This window comes from Myripristis murdjan, chromosome 1 (assembly GCF_902150065.1).
Source record: "Myripristis murdjan chromosome 1, fMyrMur1.1, whole genome shotgun sequence".
Taxonomy (NCBI): domain Eukaryota; kingdom Metazoa; phylum Chordata; class Actinopteri; order Holocentriformes; family Holocentridae; genus Myripristis; species Myripristis murdjan.
This window is the reverse complement of record NC_043980.1, coordinates 41,176,414-41,195,140: the sequence shown is the minus strand read 5'-3', so window position 1 is coordinate 41,195,140 and position 18,727 is coordinate 41,176,414. Positions and strand designations below refer to the sequence as shown.

Sequence of the window (18,727 nt, the reverse complement as noted above, 5' to 3'; positions counted from 1 at the left end):
ATGACCACTGAACAAGCAGCCAACCGTCAAGCATGGTGGTGGTAAAGTGATGGTCTGGGGTGGCTTTGGTGGATAGCAGACTGGAGACCTAATCAAGATTGATGGTATAATGAAGAAGGAACAATATCTGGAGATCCTGAAGAACCATGCCATCCCTTCCAAACGCTGTCTACTCAGCCACAACTTGTTTCCAGCAAGATAATGATCCTAAGCATTCATCCAAGCTGTGCAAGGGTTATCAAGAACAATGTGAGCATCTACACCAATTGGAGGTAACGTCATGGCCTCCACAATCTCCAGACTTGTTCCCAATTGAGAAATTGTGGAATTATCTGGACACTAGAGTCAGATCCAGAAACTCAAGCAACACCAAACAACAATGGGAGTACTTACAAGAAGAATGGCAGAGAATAAATGTCAAGTGACAATTTGCTGAAATTATTGGAAACAATGCCAAAAATATTTAAGACTGTGATTAAGGCCAAAGGTGGTTATTTTGATGAAAACTCCGTTGATGCTATCTGATATAACGTTGATGATAAAATTTGGTCTAGTCTTTATTTTTATTTAAATCAACAGCTGTTTCTAAACCTCATAAATTGGATATTTTCTACTGTGCTGTGAGAACATCACACACATGAATAGCAACGTCTGAATACTTTTGGTTTTTTTTTTGTAGAATTGTGATTAGAAATATAATTAGAAATATAATTTTCTTGAAGATTTTGAAACTTAATATTTTAGGTAGCTGGTGGGCAACATGACAAATCCCATTTGGGTTCTGCCAAATCCATCAAGTCTTTATTTATTACTTGCTCCTCATGGGCTGAGTGGTCAGTTGTGGACTCATGGGAGCAGAATGATGGATTATAATTCCAGGGATCATGACAAAAGCAAAGATGATAGTGATGACAATGGCAAATAACACTTATAAATTATAATAAATTAATAAATTAAATAAATACATAAGCAAGCAAGCCCCAGAACCCATAGATGCAAAACATAAAAAGCCTTTAATAGAGCTTTTTCACAGCAGCCATTTTGACATGAAATAGCGGGTAATCACAGGTGTTCCAATTGACATTAAGGTTATATTTAAGTGTAGCAGAGTCTTCCCAGGGAGCCAACATGAACCATGGCAGGATCTGGACTCTGCAAAACCTAAATGGAACAGAACCCTCATTAAGGTTATTAGCAACACCTGTGTGTACCCTGATATTTTAGGTCATGGCTGCTGGAGAGGGCTAACATGCTGAAAAGTAGCCTCACACATTAGCTTATACCCTCTTGTAATGACATCTCATCTCTTGCCAGAACTATATTTACTCACTGTCACTCATTTTATTTCCAACACACTGGTGCTGGTTGTCTTGATAAGATACAGATAGGACACCCAGTATGATCTTGATTAATCCCCTGTATGGTGTTTGAAATAGTCTAAGGGCTGTCAGACTCGTGTTACGTTCTGGATCATATTTGTTCAAATGAGACCTCACAGGGGACCAATTAGGTTTTGCTAGCGTGACTCCAATCGACACATTTGGTGTTATGTGTGTGGGTTGACGTGTGGCTTTATTGTGTTAACATATGACATATGACATTCATTGATTGCATGCACTGCAGGTCTAAAGGTCTGTGCAAGTTTTTGCCAAAATCCATGGCGCCATCCATGGAGCATCCATGGTCCATGGTAACATTCATTCTGTTGCTCTGCATCTTTTTGCTATGCAGGAATGCCTTTTTTGGCAAAGAGTTGTTCAAGAACCAGTTTATAATATAAATACAATAACTTTCAACAAGAAGTTAAAGTGCAGATACATCCTCGTTTTGAAAATTTCTCCTATTAGCAAGATAAAAAGCAAGCTGAGTTGAAATTTTATTAAAAGGTATTGATAATTTTACTGACAAATGCTAGCAATGCAAAAATGCCATTTTTCCAGTTAACCATAATGGTTACCACAACATTTAGAATTTTGGGGAAGTTTATTTCATAAAATATTTAATTTAAAACAACAACAAAAAAAAAAAACAACAACATAATTATCAGCAACCATAACTAATGGATGTTCTGGGAGTCACATCAAGGGTTCAGCGTTCCTCAACAGACTGGAAGTGTTCTTCATCCTATAAAAAACACACACAGAAATAAACATAAAATGATTTAATAAGATAATAGTTTCTTTTCATAAAACAAAATACAGAAATGGCTTGTTTTCCCTAACAGGACACTGACCTTAGAGCACGATTAAAAACAAGTCTATTCTTTTCCTGTAGAGCTGAGTGATCAAGGAAATCAGATATGTACAGTAAATGTTTCCAGTTTGAGAATTTGAGATGTACCATCTGAAGCAGTGACTTTCAAAATGGGACAAGGGGGTTCCTCAACAAATTGAGGAGTATATATATATATATATATATTATTTATTTATGTATGTATATGTAAGTATATATATGTGACACACACACACACACACACACACACACACACATATATATTCTTCTTTTTGCATTTTGAAGCTCTGCTTAGAACCTTCTTAAGATCCAACAGTGCAAAATGTAAATTCTTGCAATTTTTCAACTAGTCTTAAAATTTTGATCAGGAGTGTATATAAACAGGCTACTAATGATTTTCACTCACACACTGTGTGAGCATGGTAACACCCAATGTTTTCATAAAATTGTTTTGAGTCATTGACTAGTGTATCAAATCCCAGAATCCTCCTTCTCCCCATTCTTAAAAGAATAATGCTAACTCCCACTGATGCCAACATTTCATTTTAAAGCCTTTATCAGCCAATACCAATGACATGCTGATATACGTAAACTATATACTTAAAAAGGACTTCATACTGAGCAACTATCACAAGAACTTACATATTGGTGATCCTCTCCAGCTTGTCCTTCAGATTGTCCTGGACAGAAAAACAAGACAGACAAGTAAATCTAGTCCCCACACAATGCTTGGACCTTCAGTGTTGTCAAGGGAGAAAGGTTCTCTGAAGCAAGAAATGACCTGAAAGCACTGCATTTGTCCAGACAGCTTATAACTTGTTTTTTGTATATAGTATATTGTGTATTTATTGTACACTTTCATAGTTATTATATCCGTCTTGATAAAAACAGCTATCTCCAAGCCTAGGCTTAATGCCTTTTGTTCACGGAGTCTTCAGTGCTAAGTCTATGTTGTGAAATCTTTAATTCCCTGCATGATTTGCAGAATGGTTTGTTGCAATGTAAAATGTGGGTGATTAGTAGTAAATGGGCCAAACATCCAAAATGACTGGTAGTGCCCTTTAATTGTCCATACACACTCAGTATTTCCCCTAGTATTTCATTCTTGTCAGAGTGGAAAATCCTCTGAAACATTCAGACCACAAGAGACTAAATCACTCTATATACACTAATATAATTCAGTGTTGTTGTGAACTAGACCACAATTTTTGAAGAGATACTAAGATAGATGTTGGAGTCATTTGTTCTCACCTGTGGAGCATCAGACCTGGAGATGGAAGACTCAGAGGTGGCAGGAGACAGACTCTGCGGTGCAATGCTAACCTAAAAAAGAAGAGATGTGAGAAAACAGAAAAAACACAGAGCAACAACAGCTTTTACACACACACACACACACACACACACACACACACACACATACATAACGGGAGAGAGAGAGAGAGAGAGAGAGAGAGAGAGAGAGAGAGATGTATACAGTGGTGGAAAGAGTACCACAAACTCCTACTCAAGTAGATTTACTGTTACTCTGCTGATATTTTATGGCAGTAGAAGTTCTGCTGTAAAAATCTACTGAAGTAAAAGTAAAAAGTAGCTCATTTCAATGTAAAAGTTACAGTGACTTCTTCAAAACAGAGACTGTTTTAGGTGTGATCTTTTCCATGCAGTCATAAAAGGATGAATGTTAACATGTTCACAAAACACATTAAAAAATGATTTAAAGCTAAGTAGTCTTTTAAGCGAAAGAGTGACTCAAAACCAGCAGAAAACCTCTGCTGCACTGTCCTCGAGGGGTTGAAACTTTCAGCCATGTTGCACTTCTAACCAAAATTGGTGGATATGTGTAGCTATTAACTGAGTGAACCTGCAACAACAGGTACGGCTATATTTAAAGGGACATGAAACGCAGGTAGGACATTTAGACTTTGCTGACATCTAGTGGTTGAATTACAGTGACGTGATTTTGCAGCAAAGCACATTTCTAACCACACCCAGCAGTGAAAGGTGTGGTCAGAAGAGCAGCAGAATTTAAACTTCTGACCCCTTGAGCTCAGTGCAATAGTGCTTTTCTGCTGTAAAAGCTTTAGGGAGTCACCAGCTTTTAAATAGCCATAACTCATTGGCTAAAAGTCTACTTCATTCAAAAATTTGCACATTTCACCACTGCAATAAAGATGAACGTATATCTTGACAGGATGTTGTCCCAGTCCAAAAAATATGATCACCATCAGCTTATTAGCTTTCAGCATCAAATTAGACAATGTTAGTAATGGTTCACTGAACAAAAGGGGGTGATACAGGTCCAAATCAAAATTCTTACATTCTTCTTTTTTTCCCCTTTTTTATCATTTCTATTTTATTCGACAGCAAAGGGCTTGGCTCAAAATCAAACCCAGGCTGCTGCAGTAAGGACTTTACCTCAACACATGACACGCACTCCACCAGGTGAGTCACTGGGGCACCCCACAAATCACAATTCTTTAACAGGTGATTTATTTAAATTTTATTTAGCACTTCTTGTGATATAACTTATGAATAAGTTGTTAAGTGTTGGATTTCAAATCAGTCATCTAGCTCTAACAAAAAAGTGTCCCGAAAGCCTCTGCTCTACTTCCCTCTAGAAGTTCAAACTTTCAGGCATGTTGCAGGTCTGGTCACATCACCACAACAATCAGTGACTTGGCAGCAGGTATTTTAGGTAGCTGTCAATGGCAGAACACCTGCAGCCACATCACTGATTGTGGCCAGAACTGCAACATGCCTGAACGTTTCAGCAGCTAGAGAGTGCAGTGCAGCAGAAGGTTTCCACTAGTGTTGCCTCACTTAACGCCAAATATCTCAGATTTCTAGCATTTTGAAACTTGTCCAAAACAGTTTTTTCTATTCCTCTGGCTAATTTTATTTCTCACAATGTGGTACACATTCTGTTTGGATGGGATTGCATAAAAGTAGTTTTTCAGATTTTTCATATTCAGTACAGTTCCCATGATTCTGTCAGACAGCCCAGAAATCGAAGCTGTACCCATTTTAAGTGTGTGTTTGCAAGACTAGAGATCATGGAAGGTCATGCATCCTCAACATCATATAGAACACACTGTCAAAAAGCCATGCTGCTTAGTTTATCTGCTGGAGCAGTTAAATATTTTTATGCATGTGTGTATGTAATGTAGGGCTTTGATGAAAACTGTAATCCTTACATCACACCTCTAATGTAATGTAAAAATCATGGATTACAAAGACATGTAAAACCTGTTTACAGCTTGGTTAGAGCAACAGAGTAATGACAGTGTGTGACACGATAGTGAAGTCATACTAATGGGCACAATTAAAAAATGAAAACATCATGGGTGAACGAATGAATAGATGAACATTTTGATGTAGTTTGTGTATACAGAGTTTAAACTGTGGGATTAAGGGCCTTTCACATGGCGTGTGCTCGGCGCCGACCTTGGCGCCGTAGCCATTCATTGTCTATGTGATCGCTGGGCGCCAGGGCGCTCCGCTCTGCGCCAAGTTGAAAATTTTTAACTTGGGTGCAGCGCCCTGTGATGTCACCTCGGCCCGTCCAATAGGAGAGAATATTGGAATTGTAAAAAATAGGCAGATTTTGGCAGAAAGGCACAACAAAAATGGAGGAAAGCATCACTGTGGCGTTCTCTCTGCATGCACAGCTGTGGGACACTAGACTGCAGTCATACCTTGATATCGTTAAAAAAGCCCAGGCATGGAGAGCGATTTTTTTTTCTGCAATTAAAAGACCAATATTGTTGTAAACTGAAGCAAATGATTTTCTAAACAGACAGGAGGTGTATTTATTTAGAAATCTAGATTCTTTGACTTAATAACAGGTACATGGTGCATCTGAAGCTGCTGTATTGTCCTCCAGAGAAAAAGTGCGCCAGAACGGAAAACTACTTCTTAGCGTCTGTATCGGTTGCATAGCAACCAGTGCCACATACGTGCACAACGCGCATGCGTGTGCCCTACTCGGCGCCCACTCTGTGCGGCAGCCAGCGCCATACTCAGCGCAGAGCGCCGCCCAAATCGCGCGCTATGTGAAAGGCCATTTAATCATACTTTATGAATGTTTAGTTAAAGCTTTACAGCTTTAACTAGCACACACTTGTCCTACCTGTCTAGAGCTCATTTCTAGCTTAGTTTCCAGCAACAGGACTCTACTCAGCAAGTTGTCCCAGCAGTGCTTTGATATAGTGATGGACTGTCCCTCATCCTGGAATAGATTACAAGAACACAGCACAGATTAGAATAGAATTAAACAGAATAGAATCAAAGAGCAACAATAATACTATCAGATTTCATTTTAGAGGAGGTACAGTGTCATCTTTTACCCCTTATCATGTTGCCAACTGCTGGGAAAATGGACACAGTTCTTATGGGCCAGGCCTCGTAATTAATAACCTATCCTGTTATTATACTTTTGAAAAAAATCATTAAGGGGTCATTCCATGTCATTTCACCAAATTTTCAGGACATCCCACGCACTTGGGTCTCAAAAAATTCTGAAAAATTCACCAGTTGTTCCTTATTTATCCAGTAGACACAGTGTAAAATTTTAGTTTGCTCGGATGGATATTTTTTGAGATATGGCCAATTTAGTGAGGGGAGTATGTGTCGATTTTGGCGCGTCCTTATTTTTCCTCCATTTTCAGATGTCAGTATCTCAGGAACTACACCACATAGGAAACTAAAATTTGGTCCGATAAAACACCTCCACCTACTCTCTCAGAATATACAAAAACATCTGTCATACATCATAACTGGTAGGCATGCCTGCCCCTCAAAAATAGAAAAAAAATTACACAGGTTTTGTGGTCGACCATATTTGGGCCTTCAGAAAACAACTTTGTATTTGCCCCAGCTTCTTGATTTTTTCAGAGATTTGAGATACATACACGGACTGTTCAAAGCATTAATGGTTAGTCAGATATGCATCAATTTCTGGATGGCAGCTTCTCCAAATCCAAAAAAAAGTTTTCATGTCAGATTTTCATTGGCCCATAACTGCACGTGGGAATGTCTTAAAAAATCTGATCTCTGTTTTAATTTAAAGTTCAAAGCTGGCTCTTTCCAGGGATATAAAACATTTTTTCTTTATGCAAGTTCTTCATTTTTTTTTTTTTTTTTTGTTATCCCAAACATGGAGCTATTTCACCTCTCGCGAATATAGAAATTCCTCAATATTAAACCATTGTAGCTTGCGTTTGTGTCTTATGTTCATTTATTGTTTGTTATTTGTTCATTATTAACCTAAAATACAATGGCCATTGCACCAGAGATGCATTTATTTGTCAAAACATCAACATTTTCATGGACTTTTTACCAAATCTCTTAAGCTGCACATTCATACAGTTCGGGTTTTTGCTTTCAAAAAAGAAAGAATGGTTATGACAACAATAGGTTTCTAACTGCAAGCTGTCTGACAGCTGACACCTTTATGATGGGTGGATAGAGTAGAATATAGCACAACTGAATGGGATAAAATAATAAAGAAATAGAGTGGAATTTTCTAGTCAACCTTATCCTTGTGTGTACAGTTCTCAAGTTTCTCCAAGCGTGTTTCCAGTGCGGTGAGCCTGTCCAGCCCACAAACAAGGCTCTCTAGTTGGGCTTCCATTGCTGTGAGCCTCTCTTCCACCTTTGAGGACTGGAAAACATAAGATATAGAATGGCATCAGACGTCGTATTTTGAGGAATGTTTCAATTAATTTCATTTAGAAACCAAGTTGAATAAAATCAGGCTTCTCTGTTTATATTCCTTGGCTAATCACCATGACTGGTCTGAAAATGCAGTCATTGAGTGCACAGGATTTAACAATAAACCACAGTAACACTGTTTGAACACAAATATGACTGTTTTAACTTGTGGTTGCGGTGCTGTTTTGTTGTTTTTTACACCGTATGTTCCTGTTAATGCACCAGAATGATGACAACATAATTCTCCGGAAGTAGAAACTAGGGAGTACAAAGGGATTTACATCCACAACTTATATGAACAAACAGCACAAATTTTAGCACCATCATTGTTGTGTTGTGTTGTTGTGCTGACCTCTCAAACAGGCACAATGTTGTGGGTCTGCCTAAAGAGCCTGGGCCTGCGCAGGTGTACAACTGAGCCATCATCAATGACTGGGACGACATATATTTTCTGAACTTTTATTTATAATTTCAATTAATTAAAACTAAATGTAATATGATATACAATTAAATATCTCAACTGAGAAGTGATGGTTCAAATCTGTAATTCTGGACACATAAATGCAGAGTACAGTCTTAATTGGCAGGATTTTGATGCTACTACGCAGTCTCCTAATTGGTGGAAAACCTTGTCCCCATGCTTGCATGAAAAATTGGCTTCCATTCATAGAAGACGGGAGTTTATTTCAGCTTGAACTCAACTACTGCTATTCAGTGACAACCAGTGAAGCAAGTGCAGCTTTGCGAACACATCAATGCGCACCATGAAACTGTGTGAGCTACAGGTGGAGCAGGGACCCCCCAGTCTCCAGCACAGTCTTCAAACACCTGTTCTCTTTTTAGTCTTACATTGGCAAGGTCCTCTAATAACGCCAAAATCTGCAACTGTCATTATACACAGCCATTACGCATGCGTCTGCCTATTTATAGTACTCCTAACTGTTAATTTATCACACATATGCCTCTAAATCTGTCCACAATCGCATCTGTGCTGGGTGACACAAAGGCTTGTACAAAATCATACATGCACAATGCAATTGGATATTAAGGAGGATATTTAAATAATAAAGTTACAATAATAATGCTGCATAAATAGCCTCTTTCATGTTATTCTCTGCCCCTTTTAAGATAAACTTTATTGATCCCCTCCCCTCAAAATTCACAACCGTTTTCCATCATCCTGCAGCCAAAAACTTTGTGTACATATGGTTAAAGTATGTGTAGAGGTACACATATTCTCACTGCACACTCGTTTCAATTTCTGTGTAGAAAACAGTGTATGCATGTATTAGTGCATTTAGTGTATGCCATTGATGGGTAACTAATAATGACCTGCAGCTGGATTTATAACATCTTCAGAACCTGCTTGTCAAATGCGTATATTTATGGTCAGTGAATCATAATAGGATCGTTTCCATCTTAGATAGATAGATAGGTATACTTTATTGATCCCAGACTGGGAAATTCACAAAAAATTCACATCTTGCTTCAATATAGGAAGAAAAAATGCTATATATTCTAAATACTGGAGAGCATTTTTTCCTTCTAACATTTTCTGAATTTATCAATCTTCTGCAGGTTGGATGGGAAGTTTTGGAGTCACTGGTCTACACAATCCACAGCAAAAAGGGTCCAGACACGAAAAACCAGACACACTCATCACTTTCCACAGCATGATATCAGACAGCTGGAAACCATCAAAGGAAGGCAAACAGTAGTAACTGTAACTGACAGGCCCAGCAAAAATTGAAATCCTGGCACCGTGCCTGCTCTCAAACATAAATATGCAGCTACAGAGCTCACCACCCAAATACACGTCATTGAGGGATTTTGTGTTTTCCAGTTTCTGGCAACATAATTTCTTTGCTGTTTCTTCGCCTTGCATTCGCTGGATGCTAACTGTAATCAGAATATATGGTTACATCTACATAAGCCTACAAAGCTGTCAACTTTGAAACTTCCTTTGGCAATATCAGAAATTTTAATCCCATTATCTCCTAAAACAGTGAATAGAATGCTATTCAAATCTTAAAAAGGATTGTTCATCCCATTTTGAAAGAAATTATATAGGCCTCAAAAGTCACACACAAACTGAAGTGCAAAGTTTTGCCCAACTTTGTTTTTCTGTGTCATGCGCATTTTCTCTATGAGTCACAATATAATTTCTGTTACAATCTGTGATTTGAGGTGGTGTTTCAAATGAAGATGTTTTTAACTCCATGTTTCTCTCTTAAAGACTGGATTGACTGAATTCTGTTGTCACTTTCCAACCAAAATTATTATTTTTGCTGACAAAAGGTTAACACTGCTGCAGACATTGCATATGTCACAGGCAGGTGACGTCTGACCTGCTAAAGCTTAGATTATAATCATTCATTCATACCATCTTGGTACTCAGACATAAAAATACCTGGTTTACAAGTATGTATACACATGTGCAAAAAGTATTAAGTAATATAAAATAACACTAACGGGTGAATTTACAAATGCCACTCAATATGCCCTGTATGTGACATCATTATTGTGTGATGTGTCATCATGGGTGGCTAACAACTTCGCTGTTAGCAATATGGTTTTTCAAATTACACCAATCGCCATCAGATTATAAAATGAGCAAAATTATTTTCTTGTGTACAAACAATTGTCCAAATGTTACAAATTCTTTTGTAAGGCAAGAAAATGCTGACAAATCGGAGACAGATAACGGCAGGACTTCTGAGGCCTAATTCACTCCCCTAGCCCCAGCTGTTCTGTAAGACAGCAGTGGTGCTATCTTGCTCTCATTGTTACTGAGTACTGGATACTGGCTGGATGCTCCAACTGTAACTGTGTTAACTGACAATGGTTTTCTGAAGTGTTCGTGAGCCCACGTTGTAATATCCTTTACAGAATGATGTCGATTCTTAATGCAGTGCAGTTGGTTTTCAGCTTTGCCGCTTACGTGCAGAGAGTTCTCCGCATTCTCTGAATCTTTTGATTATATTATGGACTGTAGATGTTGAAATCCTTAAATTCCTTGCAATTGTACGTTGAGAAACGCTCTTAAACTGCTGGACTAGCCTATTTGCTCACGCAGTTGTTCACAAAGTGTTGAACGTCACCCTATCCTTGCTTTTGAACGACTGAGCCTTTGAGGGATGCTCCTTTTATACCCAATCATGACACTATATCTTGTCATTGTGGTGTATTCAATTGAATATAGGTTGAAAAGGATTTGCAAATCATTGTATTCTGTTTTTATTTATGTTTTACACAATGTCCCAAATTCACTGGAATTGGGGTTTGTATATAAATTATGTTTCTTCAATCATAATCTTAACAAAAGAATTATGTAATTAACAAAATGCATCAAGTCCATCCTAACAGAGGTGGATGAATTACAGGACCATATTCGTTCCACAGATCTGCAAACTGGTTTAACCCAGGCTACAATCTTGATCATATCCATTAAATATTATCTAATGTGAGTTTACACAGTCTGTTGATTTAGTTACAGCTTACTTGTGGAACATCCTCCTCCTCCTCCTTCTCCCCTCCTCGGTCTTCTATGATCTCATTTTCAAGAGAAAGGGTGGTGTGGACTTCATTATGTGGGGTGGAGACGTCATCGTGGGAGGACAATGCTTCATTGTGAGAGGAGTTCGTGGGAAAAGTTGAGGAATTTCGTTTGTGACTCACAACCACTGACCTGTGTGACAGCTGAAAGTGATAACATAAAGAATATTGTCATTTAAATAAAATAAAACACTGGCATATGAATTCATCTATTCATCTTTCCATCCATCCATCCACCCTTCAAACTCACCAGGCCTTTCTGAAAAGCAATACATCCTTCCATCTGCCTACTGCAACCTCATACCTGTCGAGAGCCAGCTTAGAAAGAAACGGAATAAAACCTAATAATTGTGAAGAACCTAATTGACTTACCTAATTTCCCCTCAGGGATCAATAAGGTATTTCTGATTCTGTTTCTGAAGAAAATCAAAACATAATTTTGTCATAACTAAAGTCAACTGAGTTAACAAAATAAGGTTATGATATGGTGAATAGTGGTACACTGGACAGAGCCCATACATGAGCTATGAGACTGGCTACTACGTTAATTCAGAGTTCATTAAGTGTCTTTGTGCCTTTTCAACTCCTGACATCCTTGTATAGATCTGCTTTGTCCATCATTACTGCAGTTACTAGAAACAGCTTGAAATATTCAAAAACAGGGTTTCTCTCATCAACAGTAAACAGAGATTTCCAACAGATATTCACAACTTGAACGCAGCTGGACTCAACATGAAACTGAAGGGAAAAAAACCCCAAGAGTCTAGGCCCAATACTGGCCTGTATAACAGATCAAACTGATTGCGTCGGCTGTTGGAGTAAATTTGTAGTGATGGGAAGATGTGCACACCAGAGTAAATTCTTCCCAGAACAACTAAATTATGCAAATACCACTGAAAATGCAGCCACACACACAATACCACACACACACACACACACACACACACACACACACACACACACACAAATACAGAGCTGCATACCTTCTTCAGCTGGTTGTGTCTCTCCAGGACCAAGTTAATGATGTCACAGATAACGGAGACTTTTCGTTGAGAGAAACCCCATTGAAGAAACTGCTGTTTGGACAGTATGGGTTTATACTGGAACATATCCCTTAGTATCTACACAAACACACACACACGCACACATGCACAACACAGACAGAGTAATAAACAACAGCAGACCAGCAGAAGACTAGTGTCTTATTAGTTAATGTAAGGTAATATGCCACTGTAGGTTAGTATCTGTATCAGTGTTCAACAGCACTCAACGCATGGTACATATTAGGGATCAACCAATTATTGGTCCTGGACAAGTATCATCAATGTTCATCTCTAAGCACAGGTTTCCCAGACAGAGATTAAAGACAGAATTAGGCCTTAATCAGGAAAAGATAATCATGGCCTAAATATTCACTTTCCTAAACACATCTTAACTTCAGATTGGTTATTTCTGGACAAGGAGGTCCTAGGTTAAATATTAAGTGCCTATCCACCAGATCCATGGTTTTCTTGGTTTGGGCAACACCTTTGGCATAGTCACTGCTTTGGTGTTAAACAGTCTCACTGAGGACAGTTATTTCTAATATTTTTTTCTACTTGCTCATGTTTGTTACAAACAACCCACTGTTGGTTCCCCCATAAACATAAATACATGGCTTCCCCTGGATGCCCCCCCTGGAGGACAAAAAAAGAACTTTCATGATCTGGACATAGTTTTTTTTTGTTTGTTTGTTTGTTTGTTTGTTTTTTATCAAAAAGCAATGGAGAGTGCCATAATGAACATTCACTGATGTAAAAGGACTGTGGATTATTACTTTAATTTCAAAACCTGACCATGCTCATACAAACTGGACTGAATTTAGAAAAGCCCACAAAGATGTGGAACTGGAAACAGAGGATGGATGCTGTTTCTTCTCTGAAAAACAGCAGTAATCTGAAGTTACACCTGCTGCCTTGGATGTTTAATTTAAACCTCCATTGACTTCTGAATTAACACTTATCTATGACCAGGGAATCAGATTAAGATAAATCCAGAACTATTTCGATTCATGACCTAGAATTAGAGTCATTCCTGTTTAAAAGGACATTTTCATCTGTAACTTGGCTAAATCCCTGTCTGGGGAACCACCCCCAGATGTTGCAGCCTTCCATATAAAACACAACCAAAAAGGCTTTGAGGCAATCTAACATCTTTCACAATGTGGATCTCAAAGACCACCCACTCAGTCTATAGTCAAAGTGAAATTCGACTGAATAAAAAATATTTTTAATTCTGCAATGACACCTCTTGCTCATAAATAATTATCACCAGAACGTTTGATGTAGAGTTCCTATTCAGTGGGAACCCATGTAAAAATGATATACAATTCTACTTTCAATTTGTCAATATTTTCTTGGTTTGGAACTTGAAAACTTGATTTTTTTAAAATTTCTTTATTCAAGGGTTTCATCCATTTCTTTTTAACACAAAAAAGTACATATTCCATTTCCATTCTGTTCCTTGATGTAGAAGTTCACAAAACAAGCTGGATGCCATAATAAAGAGCCTACACATAAAATAACCTTTTATTGGTGATCACCCTGGTTCTTTCAAGAAAAGTCTTTAAAAACAAAGAGAATAAAGACCAATTTTTGTAGGTTTAGGATTTTAGACAAAACTCTACTCTCTCATAGGCCAAGTAGTGATTTTTAAAATATTTTTTGAAAAGAAATAAAAAGAACTTTGTCCAGATTTTACCTGCATGCTACATGCACATGTTGGGAAAACATTGTTTTATTTGCTTCAGTACTAATTATACATATATGATCAATTCACGTATAACATATAACACAAGTCCTGTTATTTATTGACTTGCATGTCAATAAATTACTAATTACCTCCTTATTGCTTCAGACAAAGGATTTTTCTCTGTACTTGTCCTGTTAGATCTTAGTGCTGCATTCAACACCATTGACCATCTGATCTTATTACAGAGACTGAGACATTTAATTGGCATTAAAGGAACTGCACTAAACTGATGTAAGTCCTATCTATCAGATCGCTTTTAATTTGTACATGTTAATGATGAATCAGCCATGTGCACAAAAGTTCAACAAGAAGTTCCACAAGGTTCTGTGCTTGGACCTTTACTATCATCTTATATATGCTGCCTTTAGGCAATATTATTAGGAAACTCTCTGTAAATTTTCATTGTTATGCAGATGATACTCATATATATCTATCAGTGAAGCCAGATGAAATCAGTCAGTTAGCTAAACTTCAAGCATGTTTTCAGGGCATAAAGAGCAGGATGGTCTGCAGTTTTCAACTATTAAATTCAGGCAAACCTGAAGATATTGTAGTAGGCCCTAAACACCTAAGAAACACATGATCTAATCATATAGTTACTCTAGATAGCTTCGCACTAGCCTCCAGCACCAATGGAAGGAATCTTAGTTATTTTTGACCAGAATGTCATTTAACTCCCATATTAAACAAACTTCTAAGTCTGCCTTTTTTCACCTACGCCATATTACAAAAATCAGGCACTTCCTTTCTCAAAAAGACACAGAGAAACTAATCCATGCATTTGTTACTTCTAGGCTGGATTACTACAACTCCTTCCTCTCAGGCTGCTCCACCAAGTCTCTAAAGACTCTCCAGTTGATTCAGAATGCTGCTGCACGTGTATTGATGAACTAAGAAGAAAGATCATATTGCTCCCATTTTAGCTTCTCTGCATTGTCTCCCTGTAAAATCCAGAACAGAATTTAAAGTCCTCCTCTTCACCTGCAAAGCCCTTAATGGTCAGGCGCCATCATATCTTAATGAGCATGTTTACATGCATACCTTATTCCAGTATTAACCGGATTATTCGCAATATTCTGGTTGCGCACGTGTCATGTAAACATGCACCGAACCCGATTAAGGTCATATTCTGGTTGGAGAGAATTCCAAATAAGATCCCTGGCATATGCCCGTTCCAACCGGAATATTGGGGCATGTAAACCTTAGTCGGAAAATGCCCTGAACCGGAATATTCAGTCACGACTGCACATGCTCAACTCGCAAGGAATTCTGTGGCGTCTTTGTTGCTATGGTTACCTGCAAGCGGGGAAAATGGCATGGCAAACAGCAGCAAGAGCCAGGAGACTGCACTCTGCCTTCAGCTTAGGTATAACTGCTGTATTTAAAGAAGTGAGACATGCAAACTCCTCTGAGTAAAAAAGGTGACAGTGTCTCGTCTCAACTAGCAACGGGAGTTGCTAGTTAGCTGGAAGACTAGGCCCTTACATAGCAAGCATATGCTTAGAGCTAAATGGCTAACGTTAGTTAGCAAGACAAGCAGACCAGGCTGGAATTAACATTAGAACTAGCTAACGTTAGCTGGCTAATTAGTTCGCTATCTTGCTAATGGAAATTCCAGCATATGGCCCGCTTGTCTTGCTAACTAACGTTAGCCATTTTGCTCGTAGTATAACGTTATGCAAGGTCTAATTTAACGCAAGGCGGTTCCTTCAAACAGCGTCTTAAAGGGACATGAACAGGCCTACCTACACACAGCCAAAAAAGACAAAAACGACTTTTATTATTATTATTATTATTTTTAATACCGAACATACCGACATGAGCAAAGTGACGTCGGTTATCATCATAAATTTCGGTATTGGTAAATTTTCGGTATACTGCCCAGCCCTACTTCAGCTAATGAAAGACTTAAATATCATGGAGTATTGCTGGGAGAAAACATAGAAATAGCGACAGAGGAAGAAGAAAAAGAAGAAGAAGACGAAGAAGAAGACTTCTTCGTCTGTTTTTCCGGCAGACCAGACGCCTATACGCGTACTGCTGCCCCCCGCGGCTGAGTGTCGCATTACATAAGAGAGCGGAATACGCCAAAACACGGGGGCATGCCAAGTAACATGTAAACGGAATATTCCAGTTGCCACAGCGCAGTTACCTTAGCTGTAATATTGACCCGAACCAGAATATGGTGTGCATGTAAACGTAGTCAGTGAGCTCAGAGTGCCTTACCACCCCACTAGAGCACTGCACTCCCAAAATGCATCTTACTTGTGGTTCCAAGAGTTTCCAAAAGTACAATGGGAGGAGGAGCCTTCAGCTATCAGGCTTCTCTTCTGTGGAACCATCGTCCAACTTGGGTCTGAGAGGCAGACACCATGTCTTCTTTCAAGAGTAGGCTTAAAACCTTCCTTTTTGATAAAGCTTTTGACTAGGACTGTCCCATAGTTATGCTGCCATAGGCCTAGACTGCCAGGGGCCCTGCTATGATGTACTGAGCTCTCTCTCCTCTCTCATCTCTCCCTTCCTCACATATCCATATTCCATTAATGCATGTTACTAACTAGCCATCTTCTCTCCCCTGTAGTTTTGTGCTCTCTCCTCACCCTTGTCTCTTCCTCTGTTACTCTTCAGCGGGTATTTCTGGCTCTGGAGCTGTAGAATCTGCATCTGTGATGGCAAAGCATCACAGATGCAGCCTCAAACAAAAAAGGCTGGTAAAGTAGCAGAAAACAATAAGCTCCTACATCAGTTTGAAGTGTGAGCAGACACCTGCACAAATATCACTACTCATAGCAGTGTTTGTATGTGTGAGTTACCTTATAAAGAGTGTCAGTGAAACGGAGGTCAGTCTTGCCAGTCAGCTCGAGTCCTGCTGCCACCAGCTGCTCAGCCAATAGGGATGAAAAGGAGGTGAGGGCAAAGCTCACTATTGGTAAAAATGCTGAGGGGTCTCCTCTTGAAAGGCTGGTGGAGAGACAGAACAATGTGAGCGACAAATTACAAATTACATCAATGTATGTATGTAACTTTGTTGGTGAACAGATGAAACTGCCTAAAGTAAAAGAAAAGACTTTAATAATACAAATTCATGAGCATAAAGCCAGTAAATTATACAAATTAATGAATAGTAGTAACCTCTCTCTTCTCAAGTCAATAGAAAAAAAGTGTGGGAAAATGATCTTAAGAAACAACCTGATAGTCTTTTGAAAACTGAAATCTACAAATCACACCAGAGGCATTTTAAAAATGTGGCTTAACAGATTGACAGAAGAGGAGCTAAAGATACTGAGAGACTATTGTAATAGAAAAGAATTCTAGACAAAAATGATCCTTCTACTAAGCCTGGTTTATCCTGTATTAAATAATTTGAAAGAACTGGTAGCGGGTAGTAAAACAATGCAAAAAAACAAAAAAACAAACAAACAAAAAAACAAAAAACAACTGATTTGTATATGATGAGGGATAAGGTGCTTTATTAAAACTATTATTATAGATAATTTAAGCAGAATATGCGTCTAAGTGTGGGGACACTACTTGAAAAAAAGAAAATATTTTTAAAAAATATATCTATTTTTATATAAAGCTCCCTTAACCAAAGACCACGTGATCTCCAGTGGAGCATACTGCATGGCTCTCTTGCTATCAGGTCTTTTGTTGGCAAGGTTAAGAAAACTGTCTGAAAGAAATGTCCTTTTCGTGATATGGCAGAGCCCTTGTTTCACTGTTATTTTGAATGTAAAAGACTTGATCCTTGATTTAATGTTATAACTATTCTGTAAACTTGGTGAAAATGGTCAACTACTACTGGTCTTAGCATTAATTATAAATATAATTAGTTTAAATTTGATTTACATTTGATTAAAATTACATTATAAATGTCTAAATGTATCATGAAATATTACTGTGATACTTTTTGTAACTATAATTGACTGCAATTAATAGGCTATTGGAAATAAACTGTGAACAAACCTCAGTATCATTAGTCTGAGGGTGTACATTTGCCGATAAGCAAGAACTGAGATAACATGCAATTCTATGTAAGAAATACGTCCTTTTAATACAGTGTTATGTTTCCTGTCTTTAAGACCTACCCACAGTAATCGACATCTTTATGGTACTTTATCATCCGCAGCAACGCTTCCAGTTTACGAAGGCAGCTTTTCATATCTCCAGCAGACAGCATCTTTTACTCTAACCAAAAAGACAGTGAATGACTTTACTCTGGTGACTTCAGGTCATCAAACAGACACTTTCACGGAAAACTGAATGTCATATTTGGACACATATTTATACTCACTGTTTGGCAAATACTAGAACTTCGTGTTTACGAGTATTTTCTCCGTGCTGTTTTGTTTCTGCCGGGTAGTCACCGAGTACGTAACCTGACGCGTTGACGTAGTGACGTAGTTGTACGTAGGGTGCTTTCCTACTTTATGCTTTT

General features: G+C 38.3%; 1 protein-coding gene across 1 annotated transcript; it reads right to left on the bottom strand.

Annotated features, from left to right (window-relative positions):
* Positions 1 to 1,863: 1,863 nt before the first annotated feature.
* On the bottom strand, positions 1,864 to 18,690 carry cep44 (centrosomal protein 44). Its single transcript, XM_030066006.1, has 10 exons — positions 18,584 to 18,690; positions 18,378 to 18,477; positions 17,103 to 17,250; positions 12,483 to 12,620; positions 11,446 to 11,643; positions 7,766 to 7,894; positions 6,362 to 6,460; positions 3,484 to 3,555; positions 2,875 to 2,912; positions 1,864 to 2,124 (listed from the first exon to the last, which is right to left on the bottom strand). Exons 2-10 carry the CDS (start codon positions 18,467 to 18,469, stop codon positions 2,076 to 2,078), a joined length of 963 nt encoding a protein of 320 aa, XP_029921866.1. The 5' UTR covers positions 18,470 to 18,477; positions 18,584 to 18,690; the 3' UTR covers positions 1,864 to 2,075.
* Positions 18,691 to 18,727: the final 37 nt, after the last annotated feature.